General features: G+C 42.3%; 1 protein-coding gene across 1 annotated transcript in view; it reads right to left on the bottom strand.

Moving 5' to 3' along the window:
* Positions 1-312: 312 nt before the first annotated feature.
* Positions 313-27,369, bottom strand: part of ccar1 (cell division cycle and apoptosis regulator 1) — a 156,413-nt gene continuing 129,356 nt past the window's right edge. The window contains exons 21-25 of the mRNA XM_080205362.1: positions 19,496-19,636; positions 16,292-16,412; positions 12,371-12,556; positions 5,075-5,280; positions 313-668 (exon numbers count right to left, since the gene is read on the bottom strand). Of these exons, the coding sequence (XP_080061488.1) occupies positions 612-668; positions 5,075-5,280; positions 12,371-12,556; positions 16,292-16,412; positions 19,496-19,636 (711 nt within the window). The 3' untranslated portion in view covers positions 313-611. The remainder of the gene's footprint in view (positions 669-5,074; positions 5,281-12,370; positions 12,557-16,291; positions 16,413-19,495; positions 19,637-27,369) is intronic.

Raw genomic sequence — 27,369 nt, 5'->3', positions numbered from 1 at the left:
AATAGAAAACGAGCCATGATATTGTTTAATAGTGGAGCAGCTTGAAGGACTAAATGACCTATTTCAGCTATTGCTTATATAGGTTCTATCTGCCCTGGGAATGTTTGATGGGATTGTACAGAAGAACTATACTCTGCATCTAACCCATTTACACCATCAACATAATTTCCAAAAGCACTCAATGGGATAACATAATGGCCACATTTTGTGCACCCTTGAAACAGTTTGATAAAAAGCAGAGGCTAAAGTTTGAGACAGACAGGCTCAGCCGAATCAGATTGGCAGAAAAAATGCAATCAATTAGCTTGTACGCCTGGTTTCATATACTTTTATTAACATAAAAAGTCAGTGTTTCTCTAAAAACATTTTGCAATGCAAAAGTATCTCCAGTTGAATAACTACCAATCTTTGAAGCAGTTAGGAAGTCCACTTTTGCTTTCATTTTGTTCCAAACAGTTCACGGTAATTCAGAACTTTGTACATCTTTTGTTCTACAAACACATCTTTAAACTACAAAATCCATGACACATGCAGTGCTTTGGTCAGCTGCAACTCACTGAAATAATTATATAACAATATGGTTGACTACCCTGGGAACCCCAAACCACACATCATGCAGGCACTCCATTTTCCCTGGCTTTCCCTTGGTCTTCATAGGACATTTCAACCTGTTTCAAAACAAAGTTGAAGGAATAGAATAAATTAATGACAAATTGAACCAAATATGAAACATCACACGAATAAGATAGATAAGTAGCACCCAAAATGATTGAGCCAATGATCTATGCCAAGTCTGATATTCTCAGCCAAACCCAAACAATACAACAGTTTTCAGTATCCAGAATATCAGCCAAAGCTACTGGAGACTGTCTAGTGACTGCTGGAATTGTGCGTGACTCACATGTGTACACAACCCACATGTATTCACACGTGTGCACCTTTGTTGACACGTGGCAGTGTATCTCCGAACTTCATTGCTTGGGGCTCGGCTCCTCCACCTGCAATTGGAACCCTAGACTTCCTAAACCATAGACCGCAATTGGTAAGATTACACAACAATCCCAATACACCAGTGCCCCGCAAGGCTGTGTCCTCAGCCCCTTTTGATACTCCTGATACATTTCTGACTGTATGGCCAAATTATGCTCCAACCCCATTTTTAAGTTTACTAATGACACCACTGTAGTGCGTCGGATCTCAAACAATGATGACATGGAGTGCAGGAAAGAGGCAGAGAATCTGGTGAACTGGTGTAATGACAATAATTTCTCCCTCAATGTCAGCAAAATGAAGGAGACAGGCATCGACTTCAGGAATCATAGTGAAGGGCATGCCCTGTCTCCATCAATAGGGATGAAGTGAAAACAGAGGGCTTCAAGTTTCTAGGTGTCCAGATCACCAACAACTTATCCTAGTCCGTCCGCGCTGATGCTATATTTAAGAAAGCCCATCAACACCACTATTTTCTCAAGAGGCTAAGGAAATTTGGCATGTCCATTACAACACTCACCAACTTTTACAGATGTGCCATAGAAAGCATTCTTGTTGTACCACAGCCTGGTATGGCTCTGCCCAAGACCGCAAAAAACTACAAAGGGTTGTAAACGAAGCCCACTCCACCACGCAAACCATCCCATCCATTGACTCTTTCTACACTTCCCGCTGCCTCGGAAGAGCAGCCAGCATAATCATCCCGGACATTCTCTCTTCCACTTTCTTCCTTCAGGCTAAAGATATAAAAGTCTGAGGTCACATATCAACTGACTCAAGAACAGCTTATTCCCTGCTGCCATCAGACTTTTGAATGGACTTATTATATATTAAGTAGATCTTTTTCTGCACCCTAGCAAGACTGTACATAAGAACATAAGAATTAGGAGCAGGAGTAGGCCATCTAGCCTTTCGAGCCTGCTCCGCCATTCAATAAGATCATGGCTGATCTCAAGTGGATCAGTTCCACTTTCCCGCTTTCTCCCCATAACCCTTAATTCCCTTGTCTATCAAAAACCTATCTACCATGACTTAAATATATTTAGCGAGGTAGCCTCCACCACTTCAACGGGCAGAGACTTCCAGAGATTCACCCTTTGAGTGAAGAAGTTCCTCCTCAACTCCGATCTAAACTGTCCCCCCCTTATCTTGAGGCTGTGCCCTCTAGTCCTGCTATCCTTTCTAAGTGGGAAGAATCTCTCTACCTATACCCTATCCATCCCCTTCATTATCTTATATGTCTCTATAAGATCCCCCCTCATCCTTCTAAACTCCCAACAAGTACAGACCCTGTCTATTTAGTCTCTCTTCATAGTCCAACCCCCTCATCTCTGGTATCAGCCTAGTGAACCTCCTCTGCACTCCCTCCAAGGCCAATATATCCTTCCACAAGTGCAGCGACCAAAACTGCACACAGTACTCCAGCTGAGGCCTCACCAGTACCCTGTACAGTTGCAGCAAGACCTCCCTACTTTTATATTCTATCCCCCTTGCTATAAAGGCCAGCATTCCATTCGCCTTCTTGATCATCTGCTGTACCTGCAGACTGGGTTTTTGCGACTCATGCACAAGGATCCCCAGGTCCCTCTGCTCCGTAGCATGCTGCAGCTTTTCACCTTTTAAATAATAAGCTCTCCTACTATTATTTCTGCCGAAGTGGATAACCTCATGCTTGCTAACATTATACTCCATCTGCCAGGTCCTCGCCCACTCGCTTAGCCTATCTAGATCCCTCTGCAGACTTTCCACACCATCCACCTAATTTGCTTTTCCACTCATCTTCGTGTCATCAGCAAATTCCGTCACCCTACACTCAGCCCCCTCCTCCAGATCATCTATATAAATGGTAAATAGTTGAGGCCCCAGCACCGATCCTTGCGGCACTCCACTAGTCACAAACCGCCAACCAGAATAGCACCCATTGATACCAACTCTCTGCTTCCTATTAGACAGCCAATCCTCTATCCACACTAACACCTTACCCCCAACTCCGTGCACCCTAACCTTCTGTAGCAACCTTTTATGAGGCATCTTATCAAACGCCTTTTGGAAATCTAAAAACACCACATCCACCGATTCCCCTCTGTCACATCCTTGTAGAAATCCAATAAATTCGTCAAACACGACTTCCCCTTAACGAATCTGTGCTGCGTCTGCTCAATCAAACCAATCTTTTCTAGGTGCCTCACTATTTCTTCTTTGATGATGGATTCTAGCATTTTTCCAACTACAGACGTTAAACTAACTGGCCTATAATTTCCCTGCCTTTTGTCTGCCACCTTTTTTAAACAGTGGCATAACATTAGCCATTTTCCAATCTTCCGGCACTTCCCCAGAAACCAGCGAATTTTGGTAAATAATTACTAAGGCATCCACTATCACCTCTGCCATTTCTTTCAGAACCCTGGGATGCATTCCATCCGGTCCTGGGGACTTGTCCACCTTCAGTCCCATTAGTCTATCAAGCACTACCTCTCTCGTGACAGTAATTGCATTCAGACCCTCAACTCCTACCATCCTTCTATCTTTAAGATCCGGCAAACTATTCGTGTTCTCCTCTGTGAAGACCAAAGCAAAAAACTTAGTTAAAGCTTCAGGCATTTCCTCATCTCCCACCACTAAATCCCCCCTCTCATCCTTCAAGGGTCCAACATTCACTCTAGCCAGCCTCCTCTTCTTTATATATTTGTAAAAACTTTTACTGTCCTTTTTTATATTTATTGTTAATTTAGCTTCATAGTCTATCTTTCCTTTCTTTATCACCTTTAGTCATTTTTTGTTATTAAATTTTTCCCAATCTTCTAATCGCCCACTACTTTTAGCCACTCTGAATGCATCAGCTTTTAATTTAATACTCTCCTTTATTTCCTTCGATAACCACGGCTGGTTATCCCTTCTCCTACCTTCCTTCTTTACCATCGGAATATATTTCTGCTGAGTACCGAAAAAGATCTCCTTAAAAATCCTCCACTGTTCCTCAGCCGTCCTACCAACCAATCTGCGCCACCAATCTACATTCGCCAATTCTGCTCTCATCCTATCATACTCCCCTCTGTTCAAACAGAGGACACAGGTTCGGGACCCTACTTTCTCATCCTCCATCTGCATCAAAAATTCAACCATACAATGATCACTCGTCCCAAGGGGATCCCTCACAAGAAGATCCCTAATTCTACCTGCCTCGTTACACAACACCAGATCTAAGATAGCTCGCTCCCTCGTAGGTTCCATCACAGCATTCTAAGAACTCTTCCTCAAGCCCACCGCGTCCGACTCGGGTCATCCAATCAATATACAGATTAAAATCCCCCATAATTATTGCCGTTCTGTTTCTGCACGCATCATTTATTTGCTTGTTTATAGCCCGCCCCACCTCTAAGTTATTATCTGGGGACCTACAGACACTATAGACACCTGTAACTCTATATTCTGTAGCCTCTCCTTTCCTTCTCCCTTAAGCACTTTATGAATGGTATGCTTTGTCTGTATAGCACACAAGAAACAATACTGTTCACTGCACACCAATATGTGACAAGAATAACTCAAATCAAATAGTCTGAATCCATGCATATGTGCTGTTACTACCTCAGAAAATAGTTGCAATCAAAATGTGCAATTTCAAGGAGGAATTAGATATAGCTCTTGGAGTTAAAGTGATACGGGGGGGAGGAGGAGGAGGTGAGATCACGGTATTGGTCAGTTATCATTGTAATGAATGGCAGAGCAGCGTGAAGGGCTGAATGGCCTCCTCCTGCTTCCATTTCTTATTATGTTTCAACGTGCACATTTGCATCCATGTAATTATGCCTATATCTCTGTGTGAAGGCTGAGAGATGCCAGGCATCAGATATTGCATGTCATGAAATAAACAGACTCAAGGTAAACCTTTGTATTCTTCTCCTGCAGACCCTAATTTGGGAATCCTTGCCCTATGTTATAACTGCAACTACAGTTCAAAAGTTTTTGACGGAACACTTTGGGATATTCCAAGGGCATGAAAGGTCCTGTGTATACGCAAGTAAATTTTTTCCTGAGTCAGTGCCTTGTGACAAAGAGGGAAGGAGTTGGTGAAATATTTCTTTACCTGTTTCAGGACATTGTGAATTTCCTCTGTAACGGACGATAATTTCTTGCCAGTTTGAGTCAATTGTTGTTCCAGACGCACCTTTGCCTCCTCACATCCTTTCAAGTTCTCCTCAGCACGAATCAGGGATTTCTTGCTTTCTTTTAGTTCTAACATCAGACTTTTGCTTACATTCTCCAGATTGGATATCTGCTTTGTTCTGTCTTCTGTATAAAACAAAAAAGATATAATTCTCCCTTGGAGTTGCTTACAAATAATCTCAGATCCAAGTGCTATCCAAACAGTTTATACACAATCCTGGTTTGCCTATCATTGTGATATAATAAACATGCTGCACAACAAATCTGACCAAGCAAAGATGTTAACACATTGCAGTGAAACATCCAGAAATCATATTATATGTCGAGGAAATTCCTAGCTCAGAATAACTCAGGCAGAGACGTCAGGAGAGTTTATTGTCGTGATATCACGGAGAGCACACCTCAGTCAACACCGAGAGAACTCTGAATTTTTGAACAAACCCGCGCTATTTTTATACAGTGAAATAAACAACTTCTGCAAGCAGGTTACAATACTCCCTATTATCCTTACTATCTCTATTACCCCTTTAATCATTGTCCCATGAATTAAAACTATGGTCCTAGGACTTATCTATAGTGTCCTTGGTCTAAATCATCCTACAGTCCCTGTCCCTTGTGATTTACCGTAACTAGATAGAGAAGAAGAATGGTGGTTTATTTTTCTATCCTCCTAAAGGCAGATGGCCCGTTATCTGGCCTTTAGACCTTGAGTGTCTGCTAGGCCCTGTTTTTCTAACCCTGCCTGCTTCAGCTAGTTTCTTGATTTTCAGTATAATGGTGAGTATATAGTGAATCATTAACCCTTTAGCTACTGCTGCAGCTTTAGCCCCTACTATAGCAAGTCCGTTTAAAAACAGACTTACTTTTCTATGCGACCTAATTGCTTATATGAATCTAATTTCTTCTACATTATATATCACGAGCACATTAAGTAACTTGTTCAAAGTTCCAAGAAAGATGGGTTTTAACCCTCTTTAAGCCTTATTCTCAGTAATGTCATTTTTTCTTCCACCTCCTTTGATGAATTTGGTGCACTTACGTCTTTCATCAGCATCTCTCTTTCCCTCCATTTCATTTTTGTGCACTTTATTATATTACACGCAGTATCTTCCCCCCCCCACCTTTTGCAGTAGGTAAGTATCTTTTAGAAACAGTGTACACAATTGCACATTACTTAGTACAGAAACAGGCCACTGGCCCAGCCACAGGCACCTCCTTCCATTTTTCTTCATGTCGCCATATTAACATCATCTTCTTTTCTCTTTCATACGTTTATCTAGCTTCCTCTTAAAAGATCCCTTGCTATTTGCCCCAACTACTCCATGTGGTAGTGAGTTCCACATTCAAGTTCAGGGCAAAGAGGTTAACTATTGGATTTACTAGTGGTAACTTCGTCATGGCCCCTAGTTTGGTCTTGCCCCCAAAATGGAAACATCCTCTCTGTCTACCATAATTTTAAAGACATCTATCATTGCTCAGTAGCAGCCTGTTCCTGCTTGCCCGAAAAATCTTTCTTTTGTGTGGCTTCACTGATGCTTTTATATCCCCTTTCATAATGCAGAGAACATAACTGTTCACAGTTCTCTACGTACTACGAAAGTTTCACAGAATTTTTCTGCTTTTAAGAACATAAGAAATAGGAGCAGTAGGCCATCTAGCCTGCCCCGCCATTCAATAAGATCATGGCTGATCTCAAGTGGATCAGTTCCACTTTCCCGCTTTCTCCCCATAACCCTTAATTCCCCTGTCTGTCAAAAACCTATCTACCCGAGTCTTAAATATATTTAGCGAGGTAGCCTCCACCACTTCAACGCGCAGAGAATTCCAGAGATTCACCACCCTTTGAGTGAAGAAGTTCCTCCTCAACTCTGATCTAAACTGAACCCCCCCCACCCCCACCATCTTGAGGCTGTGTCCTCTAGTCCTGCTGTCCTTTCTAAGCGGGAAGAATCTCTCTACCTCTACCCTATCCATCCCTTTCATTATCTTATACGTCTCTATAAGATCCCCATCTTTCTATCTATCCGACCAGAGATGAGCCCGATAATGTTGCTGTAGTGCAGCTTAGCACATCTCCAATAACCAGCCAGTCGTTGATCATGTCTGCGCTGACCATTCAAGCACTTCATAAATGTTACATTTCCAACACCGTATAGATGATAACACCTTTAGCAACATAACATTTTAAACAACATTCTTGCTGGGATTTTTAATAAATGAAAATAACAAACATTAGATTTGAATGACCCTCTTGATGCTTATGTCACTGATATTAAAGTAAAAAATCTGACACCACCAGGTTTTAGTCCAACCGATTTATTTGATAGTAAACTCACTAGCTTTCGAGGGGATTCCCTCTTCTTCAGGTGAATGGAGAGTTCTCTATGGAGAGTTCTCTCCATTCACCTGAAGAAGAGGGAATCCCCTCGAAAGCTAGTGAGTTTACTATCAAATAAATCGGTTGGACTAAAACCTGGTGTTGTCAGACTTTTTACTGTGTTTACCCCAGTCCAACGCCAGCATATCCACATCGTGACTGATAATAAATACAGCATGAAAGCATAGTTTAAGTGTAGTTATATACTTGGGTAAACGCAGTCCCAAAAAATTTCCAACCCTGTGTCCGAAACAAAACTCAAGATGTTAGTCTCCAAGAAGCAGGAAAATTGATTTATAATATTAAATAATTGGGTTTATACACAATTGTAAAGTTTTTTTGTGGGATTAAATGTTTTCTGGGTTTGGTCAGTTAGAATCTTCTTCTTTATATCACAAAAGACGGCCATTTGGAGTGGCTGCAGGGCATTATGGAGAGGGAGGGTGAACAGCCAGATGTCATGGCGCATATAGGCACCAAAGATATCGGTAAAAAGCAGGATGAGGTCCTACAAGCAGAATTTAGTGAACTAGGAGTTAAACTAAAAAGTAGGACCTCAAAGGTAGCAATCTCAGGATTGCTACCAGTGCCACGTGCTAGTCAGAGTAGGAATGTCAGGACAGCTAAGATGAATACATGGCTCTAGCACTGGTGCAAAAGGGAGCATTTCAAATTCCTGGACATTGGAATCAGTTCTGGGGGATGTGGGACCAGTAGAAGTCGGAGGGTCTGTACCTGGGCAGGACAGGAACCCATGTCCTGGGGGGGAGTGTTTGCTAGTGCTGCTGGGGAAGGTTCAAGTTAATGTGGCGGGGGATGGAAACCGATGCAGAAGGTCAGAGGGAAGTAAAGTAGGGACATAAACAAAAGGCAGTAAGGGAAAAATGGAAGGCACAGAAACCAAAGATAAAAATCAAAAAAAGTACAGAGACTGCGGAGAACTCAACAAATGGGTCCAGTAAGGCCAAGAAAAATAAAACACAGAATACAAAACATGACAGGACAGATGGATGAAGCAAGGAGCATGACAGGTAAGATGGATGAATTTAAAGCTTGGATTACCATATGGAACAATGATGCTGTGGCAATTACAGTGACTTGGATGAAAGGGCAAGACTGCAGTTTAGCATTCCAGGAATTAGATGTTTCAGGCAAGATAGAGAAGGTGACAAGAAAGGTGGGGCTGTTGCTTTACTGATTATGGAAAATTACCCAGCTATAGAGGGAGGACAGCTTGGTGGGATCACGCAGCGAGGCCACATGGGTAGAATTCAGGAACAGGAGCTGTGCAATCACACTGTTGGGACTGCACTACAGATCTCCCAACAGCCAGCATGAAGTGGAAGGACTGATATATTAGCAGATTACGGGAAGATGTAAATCCAGTAAGAAGTCTCACAACACTAGGTTAAAGTCCAACAGGTTTATTTACAAATAAACCTGTGGGACTTTAACCTGGTGTTGTGAGACTTCTTACTATGTTTACCCCAATCCAACGCCGGCATCGCCACAAGATGTAAATCAACAGGATTGTTATGATGGGCGATTTTAACTTCCCCAATATAGATCAGGATTCCTTTAATGCCAGGGGTTGGACAGGGCAGAGTTTGTTCAGTATGTCCAAGAGTGCCTCTTGAGGCAACCTTATAGATAGTTGAATTTGGGAACATGCTATCTGAGATCTGGTTCTGGGAAATGAGCCCACACAGGTGATTGATGTTTCAGTGGGGGACCATTTTGGGAAGTGATCATAGTTCGATAAGCTTCAAGATACTTGTAGAAAAGGATTTTTTAAAAAAGTTTACTAGTCACAAGTAAGGCTTACATTAACACTGCAATGAAGTTACTGTGAAATTCCCCTAGTTGCCACAGTCCAGTGCCTGTTTGGGTCAATGCACCTAACCAGCAAATCTTTCAGAATGTGGGAAAGTACCAGAGTACCTGGGGGAAACACACACAGACACAGGGAGAACATGCAGACTCCACACAGACAGTAACCCAAGCTGGGAATCGAACCTAGGTCCCTGGCGCTGTGAAGCAACAGTGCGAACCACTGTGTTACTGTGCCATCCACAGATAAAAGTAGACCCAGAGTGAAAGTACTAAACTGGGGGAAGGCTAACTATGACAGTATTAAGCAGGAGCGAGGGAATGTAGACTGGGGGCGGCTGCTTGAGGGTAAACCCACACCCAAAAGTCAGTTGTTAACAATTTAGTATAAGTATGTCTCTTTAAAAATGAAGGATAAAGATGGCAAGATTCAGGAACCCTGGATGACAAGAAAGCTTAGTGAAAAAGGAGGCATCACGTAAATTTCAGGAAATTGAAAACGGATAAAGCTCTTGATATAAAAAGAGAACAGAAAAGAGCTTAAACAGGAACTTAGCAGGGCAAAAAAGGGCCATGAGATGTCCTTGGCAGGCAGGATTAAGGAGAATCCTAAGGCCTTTTATGCATATAAAAGAAGGAAGAGGGAAGCTAAGGAAAGGACAGTGGAGGGAATGTGTGTGTGTGGAGCCTGATGAGGTGGGTGAGGTCCTTAATGAGTACTTTGTATTAGTATTCACGAAGGAGAAGACATGGTGGATGGTGAGTGTAGAAAGGACAATATTGACATTCTTTTTGATTTATTGTCACATATATTAGTACACAGTGAGAAGTATTTTTACTTGCACACTATACGGATAAAGCATACCATTCATAGAGTAGGACAGGGTGCAGAATATCATGTTACAGTCATAGCCAAGGTGTACAGAAAGATCAACTGAATGCAAGGTCCAAAGGTCTGACGGCAGCAGGGAAGAAGCTGTTCTTGAGTAGGTTGGTACGTGTCCTCAGACTTTTGTATCTTTCTCCTGATGGAAGAAAGTGGGAGGGAGAATGTCCATGGTGCGTGGGGTCCTTAATTATGCTGGCTGCTTTGCCGAGGCACGGCAAGTGTATACAGAGTCAATGTATGGGAGGCTGGTTTGCGTGATGGATTGGGCTACATTCACGACCTTTTATAATTCCTTGTGGTCTTGGGCAGAGCAGGAGCCCATACCAAGCTGTGATACAGTCAGAAAGAATGCTTTCTATGGCCCACTTGTAAAGGTTGCTGACAGTCGTAGCTGACACGCCAAATTTCCTTTGTCTTCTGTGAAAGTAGAGATGTTGATGGGCTTTCTTAACTACAATGTCAGCATGGCGGGAGGGTGGGTGCTGTACCAGGACAGGTTGTTGGTGATCTGGACACCTAAAAACTTGAAGCTCTTGACCATTTCTATTTCTTCCCCTTTGGTGTGGACAGGGGCTTCTGTGGTAATATAATCAGGGCCTAGTTTTAAGGCTGATTAAATTGGATATCCTAAATTAAAGAACTGGCCATATTAAAATCAAACACAGTCAAACCTTGGGCAGGCCAGACTTGACAAAGGTCACATATACTAAGACACAGGAACATGTCTGGGCCTGGCCCACCAAGGATCACTGCATTCTACTGAGACCCAGCAGGAGATCATCACACCCCATTGAAATTTACCGGCCTATTGTTAGAAGCCCAGATTGGGCCAGACTTTGTCACCTACAGTTCCTGAAGTCACGTTATCTGACATGGAGGCAGCACACGGGGAGGGCCCCAGTGTCCTGTCAGGCAGACATCAAGAAACCCACTGGATTTTGGGACCCCCTCCCGAGACCTCATTGGTCAGAAACCAGCGAAGTTTCTGGAAAGGAGGGAGGGGGATAAAGGTACGCATCTCAGACACACTAGCAGCGAAGACTCGATGAGTGAGGTGACCTCAACCATCCAGAAGATTGACCAGAGAAGGAAGAAGCTGCCATCAACACTCACTGTCGTGACGATAGAACAGAGGGACTGAGGGAATCAGTTTTACCAAACCACCTCTGCGGGTAGTACACTTGAATCTGAGATATCCTCTTTTATGTGGGTAATTTAAGGGTTAATAGTATTATTCATAAACTTATTGAACCTTTATTTGTGTTTGTCCTTTGTCCATCTTGCAAAGGAGGACAGCAGGGGAAATCTTTAAGTAAGCTGATCAGAAGTATCTGAGAATTACAGGTACAACACATATTCTCCATTACGCTTCCTGAAGTCGATGAAAATCTCCTTTGTTTTGTTGATACCGAGGGAGAGATTATTGTCGTTGCACCAGCACACCAGATTCTCTATCTTATTCCTGTACTCTGTCTTGTCATTGTTTTAAGATCCAACCCACTACAGCCCTTGAGGTGGTGATGGTGAGCTGCCTTCTTGAATTGTTGCAGTCCATGCGCTCAGGGTTTGGGTTTGTCACAGACCAGGAAGGTCCAAGCTTTGCACACTACTTTAAGTATTGAGCCAAACAAATTTCCAGAAAAGTCTGAGAGCTTGATCCTCCACAAGCTCTACGCTGGTTGAGGCAATCCAATGAGAACAAATTGGGAAAAATCGGCTGTATAATTCTAAAATTTGTACTAGCTCACACAGGAAAGATATCCAAATCAATCAGGGATGCTGACTGCTGCCTTATGTGGACACTGAATAAAGATCAGATATGGTTAGGTTTCTTACAGTTAACTGCCTCTGGCAATCACTACCTACAATGTTTAAACAATGGCCACTTGGGTATAATGGAAAACTGTCAGGTCTCTAGGAACTGTGCCCAAGATTCAGCACCTTTAAAAGGGAAGAAAAGTGGGGTCCTACGGAGCTGGTAGGGCTCATCTGCAGGATGAAGAAGCTATGCATCTTTAGACTAACCACATACATAATCTTATGCTCATTAGAGGCATGTGCTACCTTTGGTAGCACTGCCTTTTCACTTTTCATGTAAACCCACAATCACATTTTCTTACCCATTTTGCTCTCCAGTGCCTGTACTTTCAGCTCCATTTCTGCCCGAGTCTTTTCACTTTTTTGTAATTTTTGCAGCAAACTGCCCACATCCACCATTGCTCCATTATAAACGATTAGGTTGCTGCTTTCTGCACCATCGCTGGATTCAGGTTTCACTGTTAAACTAGGCAACAACAGTTTGTTTCCTACATTAAATACATAAAGAGGCAGGTTATCTCTGGGATCTGGTTTCAAATTTAGCCTATTACACAGAACAAAAGTTGCTACTTTTATGGGAAATTAATATGGACGCTGTAGACAGAGCTTTACTCTGTATCTAACCCTGTGCTGTCCCTGTCCTGGGAGTGTTTGATGGGGGGACAGTGTAGATGGAGCTTTACTCTGTATCTAACCCTGTGCTGTCCCTGTCCTGGGAGTGTTTGATGGGGACACTGTAGAGGGAGCTTTACTTTGCATCTATCTTGTGTTGCTCATGCCTTTGGAGTGTTTGATGGAACAATGTTGAGGGAGCTTTATTCCTGGTCAATATCAAAACAAATTAGGAGAAGGGAAATGTTGGCACAGGAAGCAGGATGGGAAGAAATTTTCGGAGATAGTTGTGGGATGGTAGCATATGTGGATGGTTTATCCCCTGAGATTAAGTTAGAGAAGCTGAGGAAGTGAAGAGTCAGAGACAGTTCATGTGCATGGACAGGTGGAAGTTAGAAACAAAATGAAAGCAATTCTCCAGCCCAGAGTGAGTACTGGAAGCAGCTTCAATGTTGCTCTGATCCATTTTGCAACTACTTTTTCTACTACATGGATAACTGAGTCATATTTGCTTCCTCTTCTTCCTCATACTATTTTCTTTTAATTTTGCATTATAAAATCTACAAGATGATATTCTACTGGGACAGAAGCCCAAGAGTTGCTACAGATCCTATTATTCCTGAGGCAACAAGGTTTCACAAGGTGCTCACAGTTCTGAAATATTTCTTCAAACTCATCTGGGATCCTTCACCCAGCAGGTGTGACCAAGTAATTTAGTGGATCTATTTACTTTGGCTAATTACTGACTGTAATGATGCTGACACTAATATTTCCCTAACTCCTTTTCTTGATATTGTAGACCATTACAATCACACTAGCTTGTCAAGTACTGACTGATAATACCCCAAGAATCATTTGATAAAGACAATTAAGCCTGGAGCACCACCCCAACAATCAGTTGCTTCAAAGAGTTCTGATCTCCGCGCAATGTTTGCTCTTCACTCTGTGACCCTCTCACTCTCAGCACCTCTCTTCCCCACCACTCTCTCCAATACAGTCTACCCAAGAGCAGGGAAGAAAAACAGATAATCAATCAATGACGGACATAATCACAAGACAGAAACAGAAAAAGCTAGAAGATATAAGGAAAGATAAGCAGGAATAAAGTGAAGAGAAAGAAAGCAATATAAGAATGATTCAGACAGGAGAGACACACACACACACCACGTTCTGACCATATTAACACTCAGATAGAAGCATATTTATGGTATTTTTATGCTAAAATTTGCTCTAAATGACTTCAAGTTTTGAAAACTGATTAAAAGTGAATACTGGAATATTGCACACAGTTCTGGTCACCACACTATTTTGGAGTGGAGACTTCAGAGAGAGTACAGAAAAGGTTTATCAGATTTGGAGGGTATTAGCTACAAGGAAAGATTGGACAAACTTGGTTTGTTTTTATTTGACCGACGGAGGCTGAGGGGCAACCTGATGGAAGTTTATAAAATTGAGAGGCATGGATAGAATGGATGGTCAGGAGTCTTTTTTCCAGGGTAGAAATGTCAATTACTAGGGGACATAGGTTTAAGGTAAAAGGAAGAAAGGTTTAAAGGAGATGTGAGAAGCAAGTTTATTTTTTACACAATGAGTGATAAGTGCCTGGAAAGTGCTGCCAGAGGAGGTGGTAGAAGCAGATACAAAAGCAACATTTAAGAGGCATCTTGACAGATTCATGAATAGGCAGGGAACAGAGAAATATGGACTGCATAGAAGCAAAAGGTCTTTAGTGTAGAAAGACGCTTGGTGGGGCCAAGGGCCTGTACCTGTACAGTATTGTTCTTTGATATTTATTATTGTACTTTCTAAACCAAGATTGGAAGTTAATCCCCAAAGATAGGCAAAGGAATTATTTGCTAACACCTTTCTTGTTCTTTAAAAGCTTGTAGACTGTAGAAAGAAAGAGCAAAGGGTGTAAGCATTGTGGCAAAAGTGGAGTCATTTTATTTGTAGATTTAGGTATCCTTATCCTGTAACTAGGTGTATGTGTACATAGATCCCTGAAAGTTGGAAATCAAGTAGATAAGGTTGTTAAGAAGACATACGGTGTCTTGGCATTTATTGGTAGGGGGATTGAATTTAGGAGTCGCAGCGTCATGTTGCAACTGTACACAACTCTGGTGCGGCCACACTTGGAGTACTGTGTGCAGTTCTGGTCCCCACATTATAGGAAGGATGTGGAGGCTTTGGAGAGGGTGCAGAGGAGGTTTACCAGGATGTTGCCTGGTATGGAGGGGAGGTCCTATGAGGAGAGACTGAGGGATTTAGGGTTGTTTTCGCTCGAAAGAAGGCGGCTAAGAGGGGATCTTATTGAAACATATAAGGTGATTAGAGGTTTAGATAGGGTGGATAGTGATAGCCTTTTTCCTCGGATGGAGAAAGCTAGCACGAGGGGGCATGGCTTTAAATTAAGGGGAGGTAGTTATAGGACGGATGTCAGGGGTAGGTTCTTTACCCAGAGGGTGGTGAGGGATTGGAATGCCCTGCCTGCTGCAGTTGTAAATGCGCCTAGTTTGGGGGCGTTTAAGAGATCCGTGGATAGATTTATGGATGAAAAGGGATTGGTTTAGGTTAGAGGGTCATTGTTTTTTAACTGGTCGGCGCAACATCGTGGGCCGAAGGGCCTGTTCTGCGCTGTAATGTTCTATGTTTATGTTCTAACTCTTAGTTTAAAAATAACAGCTTTCAAAAAACAGAGACACCAATTCCTAACAGTTTGTGCAAATGCTTTGGATCTGCAAAGTATATCAGCCAATACTACATATCTCAGAGACATAGGTATCTGAAAACAAAACATCTGTGCAGACCCAAATGTTACATACAAGTAGCACTTGGTGATTAAGCCACAATATTATTTCATTGTCATAGTTTCAATCCACCTTGCATCTGCCAGGCCCCCAGAAAGTGGTCACTGATGTTATGGAGCTGACTGTGCAAAATCCTAACTTTTCAATTGATTCAGGGAGATTGGTTTTATCAAGATAGAATTGAACAACTTTGATTTAATTATGGTTTTGCAATAATGGTAATAGGGAAGGATGTGGACAAGGTACCAAAAAAGACCTGAACCATACTCTGGCAGCTATTCTTTCTACGAAGTGTTCGTCTATTTGCTTCTTTGAAGCTTAAGTTTATTTATTAGTGTCACAAGTAGACGTACATTAACAATACAATGAAGTTACTGTGAAGTTGAAGAGAAAGCCACTTAAAGGTATTCAGTTGGTGGTTTTAATCTTTCAAAGCTATAGTGCTAGATGAACTGACTGATAAACTGATGGGTAGTGCTAACTTCTGTGACTGACCCTCTATTCAGGAGTGAGCTGTTAAATCCGAGTGCCTGTTAGAAAAGTGTCTAGTACGAACTTTATCAGCTATATGCTAACATAGCGTGGACATGCACTGGAAATCCCATTTACAAGCCCAGAAACATTAAACAAATCCTATTCATCCAGAGAACGCTATTCCCACATTACTATAGGCACGAGATCAGGCTTCAATTTATGCTTGTCTGTAGGAGCTGGCTCTTATATAGAGCATAAGGAAAAGTATCTTGAGAAGTCTTATTCTGAAAGAACTATTACAGCCTAGAATAGTTAGAGGAAGTGCAGTACCCAACAAATGATCAGATTCCGTCTCAGTTTCTGTCACTTTTACTTCATCTTTTGAGCCATCCGTTAGCTTCCTATACATGCAGGAGTCTCGCAGCACCACTTTACTGATTAACTTCTTAACCTGGAAATAAAAATTAAAAACAGACAATCCTAACAGGAAAAATGGTCATTCTTCCCTCCCCTACTTTTGAAGATCTTGATTCTTTTTAAATTGTCTCAGTGAAAGCTTGTCACCACTCACCTTTCACTACCCTTCAGATACGAACCTAGATCGGGAATATCAACAGGCAATTCACCTGCTGCATCAGTGCAGCACAAATCAGAGCTCAGCTTTAAGACAGGCCAAACATCAGCCCAGCTGTGATTTGCTAACCCAGCAAAGACTTGGAAAAGCAGCAGGAATCTCCTGGTTTTTACTTATTAGATACTGACTTCCTCAGTGAAGAAATCAAGGGAGTGTAAAATTATTGGACAGAAGCTTAGTGACTGGAAAGCAGAAACAGGCATCACAATGCTTTTCTTTACCTGGTCCAGAGGTACAATAATTTGAGATTGTAAACATTTCTACAATGCTGAGACAAAGAACAAATTTCTTCCAGGTAACTAGCTGAAATTTGGGTTGCATTTGATCACTAGGCTTTGAATTTACATAGTTTATTCATGTTTTTGTTTACTTGACGCTACTTTGCTCTGAACTTTGTTAGTCATTGTAAAGCACAATATCATTTGTGGACATGTTCCCCAGACTGTGATAATTTTGTGAAGATCAAGTTCATGGTTCATGTGTTTTTAAGAATTAAACGTCCAGCAGACCTAAAGAAATGACAGTTCAAAAGGTGACCCATGTTTGTTTAATGAAGTCAAAGGACAGGTGGGTTAACTTTGCTAAAGAGCTGGACACATGGAGCCAGGGAGAGAAAAAAACTTGAGTTTAAAAAGCGTCCAGTAAGGGAAATTGAGTTTATTGATTGTTGCCACAAGTAGGCTGCAATGAAGTTACTGTGAAAGTCCCCTAGGCACCACAGCCAGCGCTTGTTCAGGTACAATGAGGGAGAATTTAGCGTGGCCAATGCACCTAACCAGCATGGGGACCATGGGAGAAAACTGGAGCACCAGAGAAAACCCATGCAGACATGGGGAGAACGTGCAGACTCCACACAGACAGTGACCCAAACCAGGAATCAAACCCGGGTCCCTGCTGTTGGGAGGCAGCAGTGCTAACCACTGTGTCACCCAACAGAGTGAAACTGTTTATACTTCAATGCAAGGAGAATTACAAACAAGGTGGATGAGTTAAGGGCATAGATAGACACGTGACAGTATTATGTCATTGCTATAAAGGATACCTGGCTAAAGGAGGGGCAACTGAATATCCCTGGTTTTAGAATCTTCAGACACAATAGAGTGGCAATAAAAAAGAGAGGGGATGTAGCACTAATGATTAAAGAATCAATTCCAGTTGTGAGAAGGGCTGAAATGTAAACGGGTTAACAAACCAGGCTCTATAAGCTTGGATATAAAAAAGGGGCAGTCACACAAGCGGGGGTATATTACAGACCACCAAATAGTGAAAGGGAGATAGAAGAACAAATATCTGCCTGTGAGAGCAAGAGAACAATAATAGTAGGAGACTTTAACTATCCCAACATCAATTGGGATTCAAACAATTTAAGAGGCACTGAGGGAGAAAAATTCATGCATTGTGTCCAAGAAAATGTTTTCAACCAATTAGTGACAAACCCAATGAGAGGAGATAGGAAATATACAGTAACCAGCAGAACCATTACGAGTATCGATAGCCAAAGGGACCTGGGTGTCCAGGTACATAGGTTACTGAAAGTGGCAATGCCGGTGGAGAAAGCATATGGCATGCTTGCCTTCATCAGCCAGAGTATTGAGTTTAAAAATTAGCAAGTCATGTTGACGGTTTATAGAACCTTAGTGAGGCCGCACTTGGAATATAGTGTTCAATTCTGATCGCCACACTAGCAGAAGAATGTGGAAGCTTTGGAGAGGGTACAGAAAAGATTTACCAGGATGTTGCCTGGTATGGACGGCATTAGCTATGAGCAGAGTTTGGAGAAACTTGGTTTGTTCTCACTGGTATGACGGAGGTTCAGGGATGACCTGATAGAAGTCTACAAGATTATGAGAGACATGAATAGAGTGGATAGTCAGAAGCTTTTTCCCAGGGTGGAAGAGTCAATTACCAGGGGGCATAAGTTCAAGGTGCGAGGGCAAGTTTTAGAAGAGATGTACGAAGCAGATTTAAGTGCTGTAAGCAACAGGGTGATGGGCCAGGTGCAGGAAGGTGGGAGTAGAAAGGTCCCCTAGGTGTCCTTGGGTTGGCAAGGACAAGATGTGCTGAATGACTTCCTTCTGTAATTTAACTTTTCTATGGTTCTATACAATGTCTACAATGCTTGCAAATAAGTGCAGCCTAGAGAGATGTTTGCCATTCGAAAATTAGAGCTAAATTAGTTTAAAAGCATAGAGTGAACCCTAAAAGGTTGCAAAACCCATTTATTTTATTAAGTCAAAGAAGAAATTGTGAATGGGGATAATGAATTTAAAGGTCAGTTTATGGACAGCGACTCATCATTGAAATGGATGGTGCTTAAGGTTTCTCTGGTTTCAATTTATCGGAGTGTGTGCCATGAGAGTCAGTTGCAGCTTACCGAGAAGACTACCAATTGAAATAACAGTTAACATGGGAAGGTGGGTGAAGCTTAATCTCAGTTTCTATCTTGAGAAGGAACAGAAGCTGGAAGATTACGTAGTTTGACGTGCATGGGAAAATCCAACTTCACAGTGCCTCATGTAAAGTAAAATAATCAGCTGAGCTTAGAAGTAACTAGAACAAGGGATTGAGGCATCCATAGCCAAGACAGGACATAATTTAAAGTTTTACCTCTGAGAATAGATGAAGCTGAGGAGAATTCTCCAGAGGACTAGGGCACATTTATACTTCCTACAGAAGTAAATAACTAAGATTAATGTGACATACAAGAAGATTCTTGGGGAAGAACTGCATGTCTTTCACATGCAATAAAGTTTGTTTTGTTTAAGAAAGAAGTGAACTCTTGTGACAAAGTTCTATTGGTTAAAATAAGGTGTTGGTTTATTTTTAAATGTTAATGGCCTGTAACAGGGTCGTAACAATATTGTAAATTCACTGCATAATAAATGGAAAAGGTATTGTACCTGTGCACGTGAAAGATGTAGTCCAAGAGTGTAGATGATTTCTTCAAGATCTTTCTCAAGCAGAAAACCACAGTAACTTTGATCAAAATAAACAAAGGCAAGAAGAAGGTCCTTGTTGTGTGTGAACAGCTGTTTCTTTTCCTTGAAAAATCAAGACAAGTGCAGTTAGATTTAATATGCGATCAAAGATGCTGAAAAATATGCTTATTTGTGTCCTGCATTGAAGGTCCATTCTGCTTATAACTTCAAACATAGGCTGTGTTGGCACATAATTAATCAGGACTGTCTTTCGCTTCTAATAAAAGGACACTGACAAGATTGTTGAAGATGGCTAACAAGGTTACTTGATACTTTTTTTTGTCAATTTCTGCCTCAAGCCGTTAGAAAGTTCTTGATTGAATAACTGTGGGTGGGGGTCTCCGCCTGACAGCAGCTGTGTGTGCAATTCATACATGCCACTGTTTGGAGTTTATTCCAAACTGAGAATCAATGGATTTCCAGACTCCACATCTCCAAGTTGACAATTCAACAAGCGGAAGCTGAAGAGATCAGTTACCAAGAAAGGCTATCCCTTATTGTTATTAACCAACGCCCGATTGTGTTTAATGGCTTCATACTTCCAAAGCATTTTGGATGCACTATATATTCAGTATGTGACTGATAACAGGTTGAGATAACGTATTTATTACTTGAAGACCGAGAATATAAGAACACCAGAAATAGGAGCGGGAGTAGGCCATCTAGCCCTTCAAGCCTGCCCCGCCATTCAATAAGATCATGGCTGATCTGACGTGGATCAGTTCCACTTTCCCGCTTTCTCCCCATAACCCTTAATTTCCCTGTCTATCAGAAATCCATCTACCCGTGACTTAAATATGTTCAACGAGGTAGCCTCCACCACTTCAATGGGCAGAGAATTCCAGAGATTCACCATCCTTTGAGTGAAGAAGTTCCTCCTCAAGTCCGTTCTAAACTGCTCCCCCCCACCCCCTTATTTTGAGGCTATGCCCTCTAGTTCTGGTTTCCTTTCTAGAACATAGAACATAACAGCACAAACAGGCCCTTCGGCCCACGAGTTGCGCCGATCACATCAACACCTACCAATCTATAGGCCTATCTATAACCCCCAATCCCATTAAACCTCATATACTCATCCAGAAGTCTTTTAAAAGACCCCAGCGAGTTCGCCTCCACCAGCACTGACGGCAGCCGATTCCATTCACTCACCACCCTCTGAGTGAAAAACTTACCCCTAACATCACTTCTGTACTTTCCTCCCCGCACCTTAAACCTGTGTCCTCTCGTAGCGACCATTTCAACCCGGGGAAATAGCCTCTGAGAATCCACCCTATCTATTCCTCTCAACATTTTATAAACTTCTATCAGGTCGCCTCTCAACCTTCGTCTCTCCAGGGAAAAGAGACCCAGCTCCCTCAACCTAACTTCATAAGGCATGCCTCCCAGTCCAGGCAACATCCTTGTAAATCTCCTCTGTACCCTTTCAATAGCTTCTACGTCTTTCCTATAGTGAGGCTACCAGAACTGCGCACAATACTCCAAACGAGGCCTGACAAGGGTCTTATAAAGTTCCAGCATTACCTCCCGACTCCTAAGCTCAATCCCTCGATTAATGAAGGCCAGTACACCAAGTGTACTGGCCTTCCACTTTCTAAGTGGAAAGAATCTCTCTACCTCTAGCCCCTTCATTATCTTGTAAGTCTCTATAAGATTCCACCCCCCCCAGCCTTCTAAACTCTTAACGAGTACAGGCTCAGTCTATTTAATCTCTCTTCATAAGCTAACCCCCTCATCTCCAGTATCAGCCTGGTGAACCTTCTCTATACTCCCTCCAAGGCCAATATATCCTTTTGCAAATAAGGGGACCAAAACTGCACACAGTACTCCAGTTGCAGCCTCACCAGTGCCTTGTACAGTTGCAGCAAGACCTCCCTGCTTTTATATTCTATCCCCCTCGCTATAAAGGCCAACATTCGCCTTCTTGATCACATGCTGCACCTCCAGACTGAGGTTTTGCTATTTGTGCACCAACAGAAAGATCAAATATGGAAAACTGAAAGCTGCAAAGCAGCAGCAATAAAAGACAGCAACATCTTTGCCTCCAACAGGCAGTTGTAAAATGTCAAACGCTTTCTAGCCTGACCCCCAAGTCCAAATCCACCTTCAGAGAAATTAGGCATCTTGATAAGAAAACCACAAGTGCCTAACACAGAACCTCTGAGGGAACGCTGCAACAATCCAAATTTTGTGATCTATCCTTTTGACCTCATTCTGGTGATAAAGGAGGACTGTAAGAAAAGGGATAACTAGCCATGGATAACGAAGGAAATAAAAAGAGACTATTAAATTAAAACCGATGCGTACAGAGTGACCAAAATTAGAGGATTGGGAAAGCTTAAAAAAAACAAAGAACTACAAATACAGCGATAAAGAAGGGAAAGATAGATTATGAAACTAAACTAGCTTAAAATATAAAAAATGGTAGTAAAAGTTTTTACAAATATATAAAAAGGAAGAGAGTGGCTAGAGTGAATGTTGGACCCTTGGAGGACGAGAGTGGGGATTTAACGGTGGGTAACGAGGAAATGGCTGAGACTTTAATAAGTTTTTTGTGTCAGTCTTCAGTGGAGGACACAAATAGCTTACCGGATATTAACGATTGAGGGTTGGTAGGTGAGGTCCTTAATACAATTACTTTTACTAAAGAGGTAGTGCTTGGTAGACTAATGGAACTGAAGGTAGACAAGTCCCTGGGCCCAGATGGAATGCATCCCAGGGTACTGAAGGAAATGGCAGAAGTAAAAGCAGATGCGTTAGTAGTTATTTATCAAAATTCGCTGGACTCTGGGGAAGTGCCAGCTGATTGGAAAACAGCTACTGTTATGCCACTGTTTGAAAAAGGAAGTAGACAAAAGGCGGGTAACTATAGGCTGGTTAGCTTAATGTTCATAGTTGGCAAAATGTTGGAATCTATCATTGAAGAAGAAATAGCAGGACACCTGGAAAGGAACGGTTCGATCAAGCAGACGCAGCATGGATTCATGAAGGGGAAGTCGCGTTTGACGAATTTACTGGATTTTTATGAAGATGTGACCAGTGCGGTAGACAGAGAGGAACAGAGGAACAGAGAGGATGTGGTGTTTTCAGATTTCCAGAAGGCGTTTGATAAGGTGCCTCACAAAAGGTTGCTGCAGAAGATTAGGGTACACGGAGTTGGGGGTAAAGTGTTAGCGTGGATTGAGGATTGGCTATCTAACAGGAAGCAGAGAGTTGGAATAAATGGGTGCTTTTCTGGTTATGATGTGGAGATGCTGGCGTTGGACTGGGGTAAACACAGTAAGACCGTTCCCTTCCTGTTGGCGAACACTTCAGCGGTCACAGGCATTCAGCCTCTGACCTTCGGGTAAGCATTCTCCAAGGCGGCCTTCACGACACACGACAGCGCAGAGTCGCTGAGCAGAGACTGATAGCCAAGTTCGCACACACAAGGACAGCCTCAACCGAGATCCTGGGTTCATGTCGCAGTATAACCCCCTCAACTTGCCTGGGTTTGCAAAACCTCACTTACTGTACTGTCTGGAGACAATACACATCTCTTTAACCTATGCATAATGCTCTTTCCACTCACATTGTTGGCATCTTTAAGACTTGAACAGCAGGTTAGGTGTAAAGATTCACATTCTAATCAGTAATCTGTAAACTGTCTGTGCTGTTATATGCTCTGTCTGAGGCCAGAACACTCCATTTACCTGACGAAGGGCAAACCCTGAAAGCTTGTGAGTTCACTATCAAATAAATTGGTTGGACTTAAACCTGGTGTTGTCAGACGTTTTACTGCTTTTCTGGTTGGCAATTGGTGATGAGTGGCGTGCCGCAGGGATCAGGGCTGGGGCCTCAACTGTTTACCGTATACACAGATGATCTGGAGGAGGGGACTGAGTGTAGGGTAACGAAGTTTGCTGATGACACGAAGATGAGTGGGAAAGCAAATTGCGTGGAGGACACAGAAAGTCTGCACAGAGATTTGGATAGGCTGAGTGGGTGAGGATCTGGCAGATGGAGTATAACGTTGGCAAATGTGAGGTTATCCACTTTGGAAGAAATAATAGTAAAATGGAATATTATTTAAAGGGTGAAAAATTACAACATGTTACTGTGCAAGGGGACCTGGGGGTCCTTGTGCATGAATCGCAAAAATTCAGTTTGCAGGTGCAGCAGGTGATCAAGAAGGCGAATGGAATGCTGGCTTTTATAGCGAGGGGAATAGAATATAAAAGCAGGGCAGTCTTGCTACAACTGTACAGGACACTGGTGAGGCCGCAACTAGAGTACTGTGTGCAATTTTGGTCCCCTTATTTGTGAAAGGATATATTGGCCTTGGAGGGAGTACAGAGAAGGTTCACCAGGCTGATACCAGAGATGAGGAGGTCAGCTTATGAGGAGAGGTTGAGTAGATTGGGCCTGTACTTGTTGGAGTTTAGAAGGATCTTATAGAGACATAAAAGATAATGAAGGGTCTAGATAGGATAGAGGTAGAGAGATTCTTTCCACTTAGAAAGGAAACCAGAACGAAAGGGCACAGCCTCAAAATGGGGGGATTCAGTTTAGAACAGAGTTGAGGAAGAACAACTTCTCTCAGAGGGTGGTGAATCTCTGGAATTCTCTGCCCATTGAAGTGGTGGAGGCTACCTCGTTGAATATATTTAAGTGACGGGTAGATAGATTTCTGATCGATAAGGGAATTAAGGGTTATGGGGAGCAGGCGGGTAAGTGGAACTGATCCACTTCAGATCAGCCATGATCTTACTGAATGGCAGGGCAGGCTCAAAGGGATAGATGGCCGACTCCTGCTCCTACTTCTTATGTTCTTATCTAAATTTCAATTCAAGACTGCAGATGGCACTTTTCTTTACTGGGCCTGATATGACTGTTCACCTTCAATGAACATGGACTATTAACTATTGAAAAGGGTCAACGTGATTCGAAACTTGGACTCTATTCTCTCTCCACAGATGCAGTTTCTCCAGCATTCTCTGTCTCTATTAAGTATTGCTTTGTTTAAATCTGTAAAAGTGCACTTTTCTAGCTAACTTTATTTAGTTCCTCTCAAGTCTGTGCACATGTGCGTGCGCACGAGAGCAAGGGGGCGAGAGACGGGGACACAGCAAGAGAGGGAGAGACTGAGAGAGCGAGAGAGAGAGAAAGACACACAGCAAGAAAGAGAGAGAGAGACAGAGCAAGAGATAGATAAGAGAGAGTGAGAGAGACAGAGAGTGACAGAATGAGAGAGAGAGAGAGAGAGAGAGATTGACACAGAGAGAGAAAGCACACTAGAGATTGCTGGCTGACAGTGTTTAGATTTTGTGGATGATTGCATGCATAAATTATCTTTATTTCAACCCATAAATGCCCGCTGCTGTTATTCAAACTGACTATACTCTCTAAAGGGCCAAGAGTTGCATGCACTCCTTTCTTTCCAAAACAAGAATGATTTTAGGCACTCAGGGTTTCCCATCTCTCCTGATGCTGTTACAAACACTTTGCCTGTGTTGTGACTGAGGCTATTCGGTATACTGGTAATGGTATACCAGTGGAACGATCACATTGTCACGTGTAGTAAAGACATGTCATATTCTTAAATTGTAAAATAAGCTTCACTTTACTGTGGAATTTTCTGGAATTAACTTCTTTTTAAAATGGACAAGGATGGGCTGCAAAATATATCATTTGCCACCTCTCTGTGGATTCAAAAACTATCACACTGTCGCAAAAGGACGAAAGAAAATATTTCAGACTAGAGTGTCACAACCCAGCTTCTGAAATTGTCCAGAAAGACATTTCCTGGCTTTTAGTGAGAGTGACCACAACATGGTACAATTTAAGCTAGTTTGGGCAAAGAAGTAGAAAAATTGCAAAAAAAAGTTTGGCATTGGGAGATTGCAGATTTTAGTAAAATAAAGCAGGAATTGGCCAAAGTAGATTGGAAACAGCTACTTGTGGGGAAATTGACAGAAGGCAGTGGGAGGTATTTAAAAGGGAAATGAGGAGAGTACAAGCCCAGCATATCCCCTCTAGGATGATGAGAAGGAGAAACAAGCCCAGAGAACCATTGGTGACCAGAGACATTCAGGATACAACGAGAAAGAAGAGAGAGGCTTTTAGCAGGTACAAGAAAAGCAAATCAGCGGAGGCATTAGTGCAGTACACAAAGAGTAGAGATCAAGATCAAGCAATTAGGAGAGCATCGAGGGAATGAGAATTCTCTGGCTTGTAAAAGTAGGGAAAATCCCAAGATATTCTATAAATTTATAGGAAGAGATTAACTAGGGAAAGTCTAGTGTCCACTGGGGACCAAGGGGGCAACATGTGGCTGGAGCCACAGAACGCTGGTAGTGTGTTGAACAAATATTTCACATCTATCTTCAGCCAAGAGAATGAGGATGATGGTATGGAAATCAGGGATAAACAGAGAGGTTTTTGAGCAAATTGACAGAGGGAATGTGAAGCTACTGGAAGTATTGACAGGCTTAAAAGTGGACAAATGTCTCGGTCCAGATGAATCATGTCCCAGGTTGCTTTGGGAGGCAAGGAGAGAGATTGGGCTCTGACCCAAATTTTTAATTCCTCTATGACCAAGGGGGAGATAGCAGGGCATGGGAGAATAGCCAATGTGGTTCTGCTACTTAGCTGGGAAACTATAGACCAGTGAAGCATTAGTGCAGTACAGACCAGGTTTGATAGAGATAGTCAGCATTGCTTTGACAGAGGGAGGTCATGCCTGAAACTTGATTGAATTTTTTGAAGTGGTGACCAGGTATGTAAGATGAGGTGCAGCTGATATAATTTATTTGGATTTCAACAAAACCTTGACAAGATCTCACATGACAGATTTATAAAGATGGCAAATGCACATGGGGGATTTGATAAGGTGGATTCAAAATTGGCTAGTTGTAGGAGACTGATGACTGAAGCCAGTGTTCAGTGGCATACCATAGGGATCATTGTTGGATTGTATTATTTGCCATTTAATATAAACAACATAGATGACTATGTGGGAGGGTAGGACTGCTAAATTTGTGGATGACAAAAAAAATTGACCAGGTGGTTAACAGTGAGGTTGAGTGCCTTGGGATACAGAAAGTAATAGGCAGGATAGTCAAATGGGCAGATAGGTAGCAAATGGAATTTAACACTGAGAAGTGAGAAGCGAGACGCTTTGGAAGGAATAATTTGACAAGGAAGTATTCAATGAATGGCAATGACACTAGGAAGTTCTGTGGAACAAAAGGGACCTTGGCATCTTTTGTCTATTGATCTCATAAGGCAGAAGGGCATGTTTGTATGGTGGTGAAAAAGGCATATGGGACACTTGCCTATATGAAACAAAGCAAAAGCACAGAGGTCAAATTGGAATTGAAAAACTTTGGTGAGGCTACAATAGAGTATTGTTTGCAGTTCTGGTCACCACATTATCAGAAGGATGTGATTGCATTGGAGAGGGTGCAGAGGAGATTTATCAGGATGCTGCCTTGAATGGGGTATTTAAATTATGGAGAGAGGTTGGATAGACTTGGGTTGTTTTTGTTTGAGCAGAGGAGATTGAATGGGTGACCTGATTATGAGGGGCATTGACAGAGTGGTTAGGAGACAGCTGTTCACCTTAGTTGAAGGGTCAGTCATGAGGAGACACAGGTTCAAGTTGAGGGACAGGAGATTTAGGAGGGATGTGAGGAAAAACGTTTCTACCCAAAAGGGTGATGACAGTCTGGAACGTGCTGCCTGGGAGAGTGATAGAGGTGGGTTGCCTCACATCCTTTAAAAAGTACCTGGATGAGCACTTGGCATGTCAAAGTTCA

The sequence above is a fragment of the Carcharhinus amblyrhynchos genome, chromosome 17 (genome assembly GCF_965287045.1).
Source record: "Carcharhinus amblyrhynchos chromosome 17, sCarAmb.v2.hapA, whole genome shotgun sequence".
In the NCBI taxonomy this organism is placed as follows: domain Eukaryota; kingdom Metazoa; phylum Chordata; class Chondrichthyes; order Carcharhiniformes; family Carcharhinidae; genus Carcharhinus; species Carcharhinus amblyrhynchos.
Note: the sequence above shows the minus strand (reverse complement) of the source record. Positions and strands in the feature narration are given on the sequence as shown.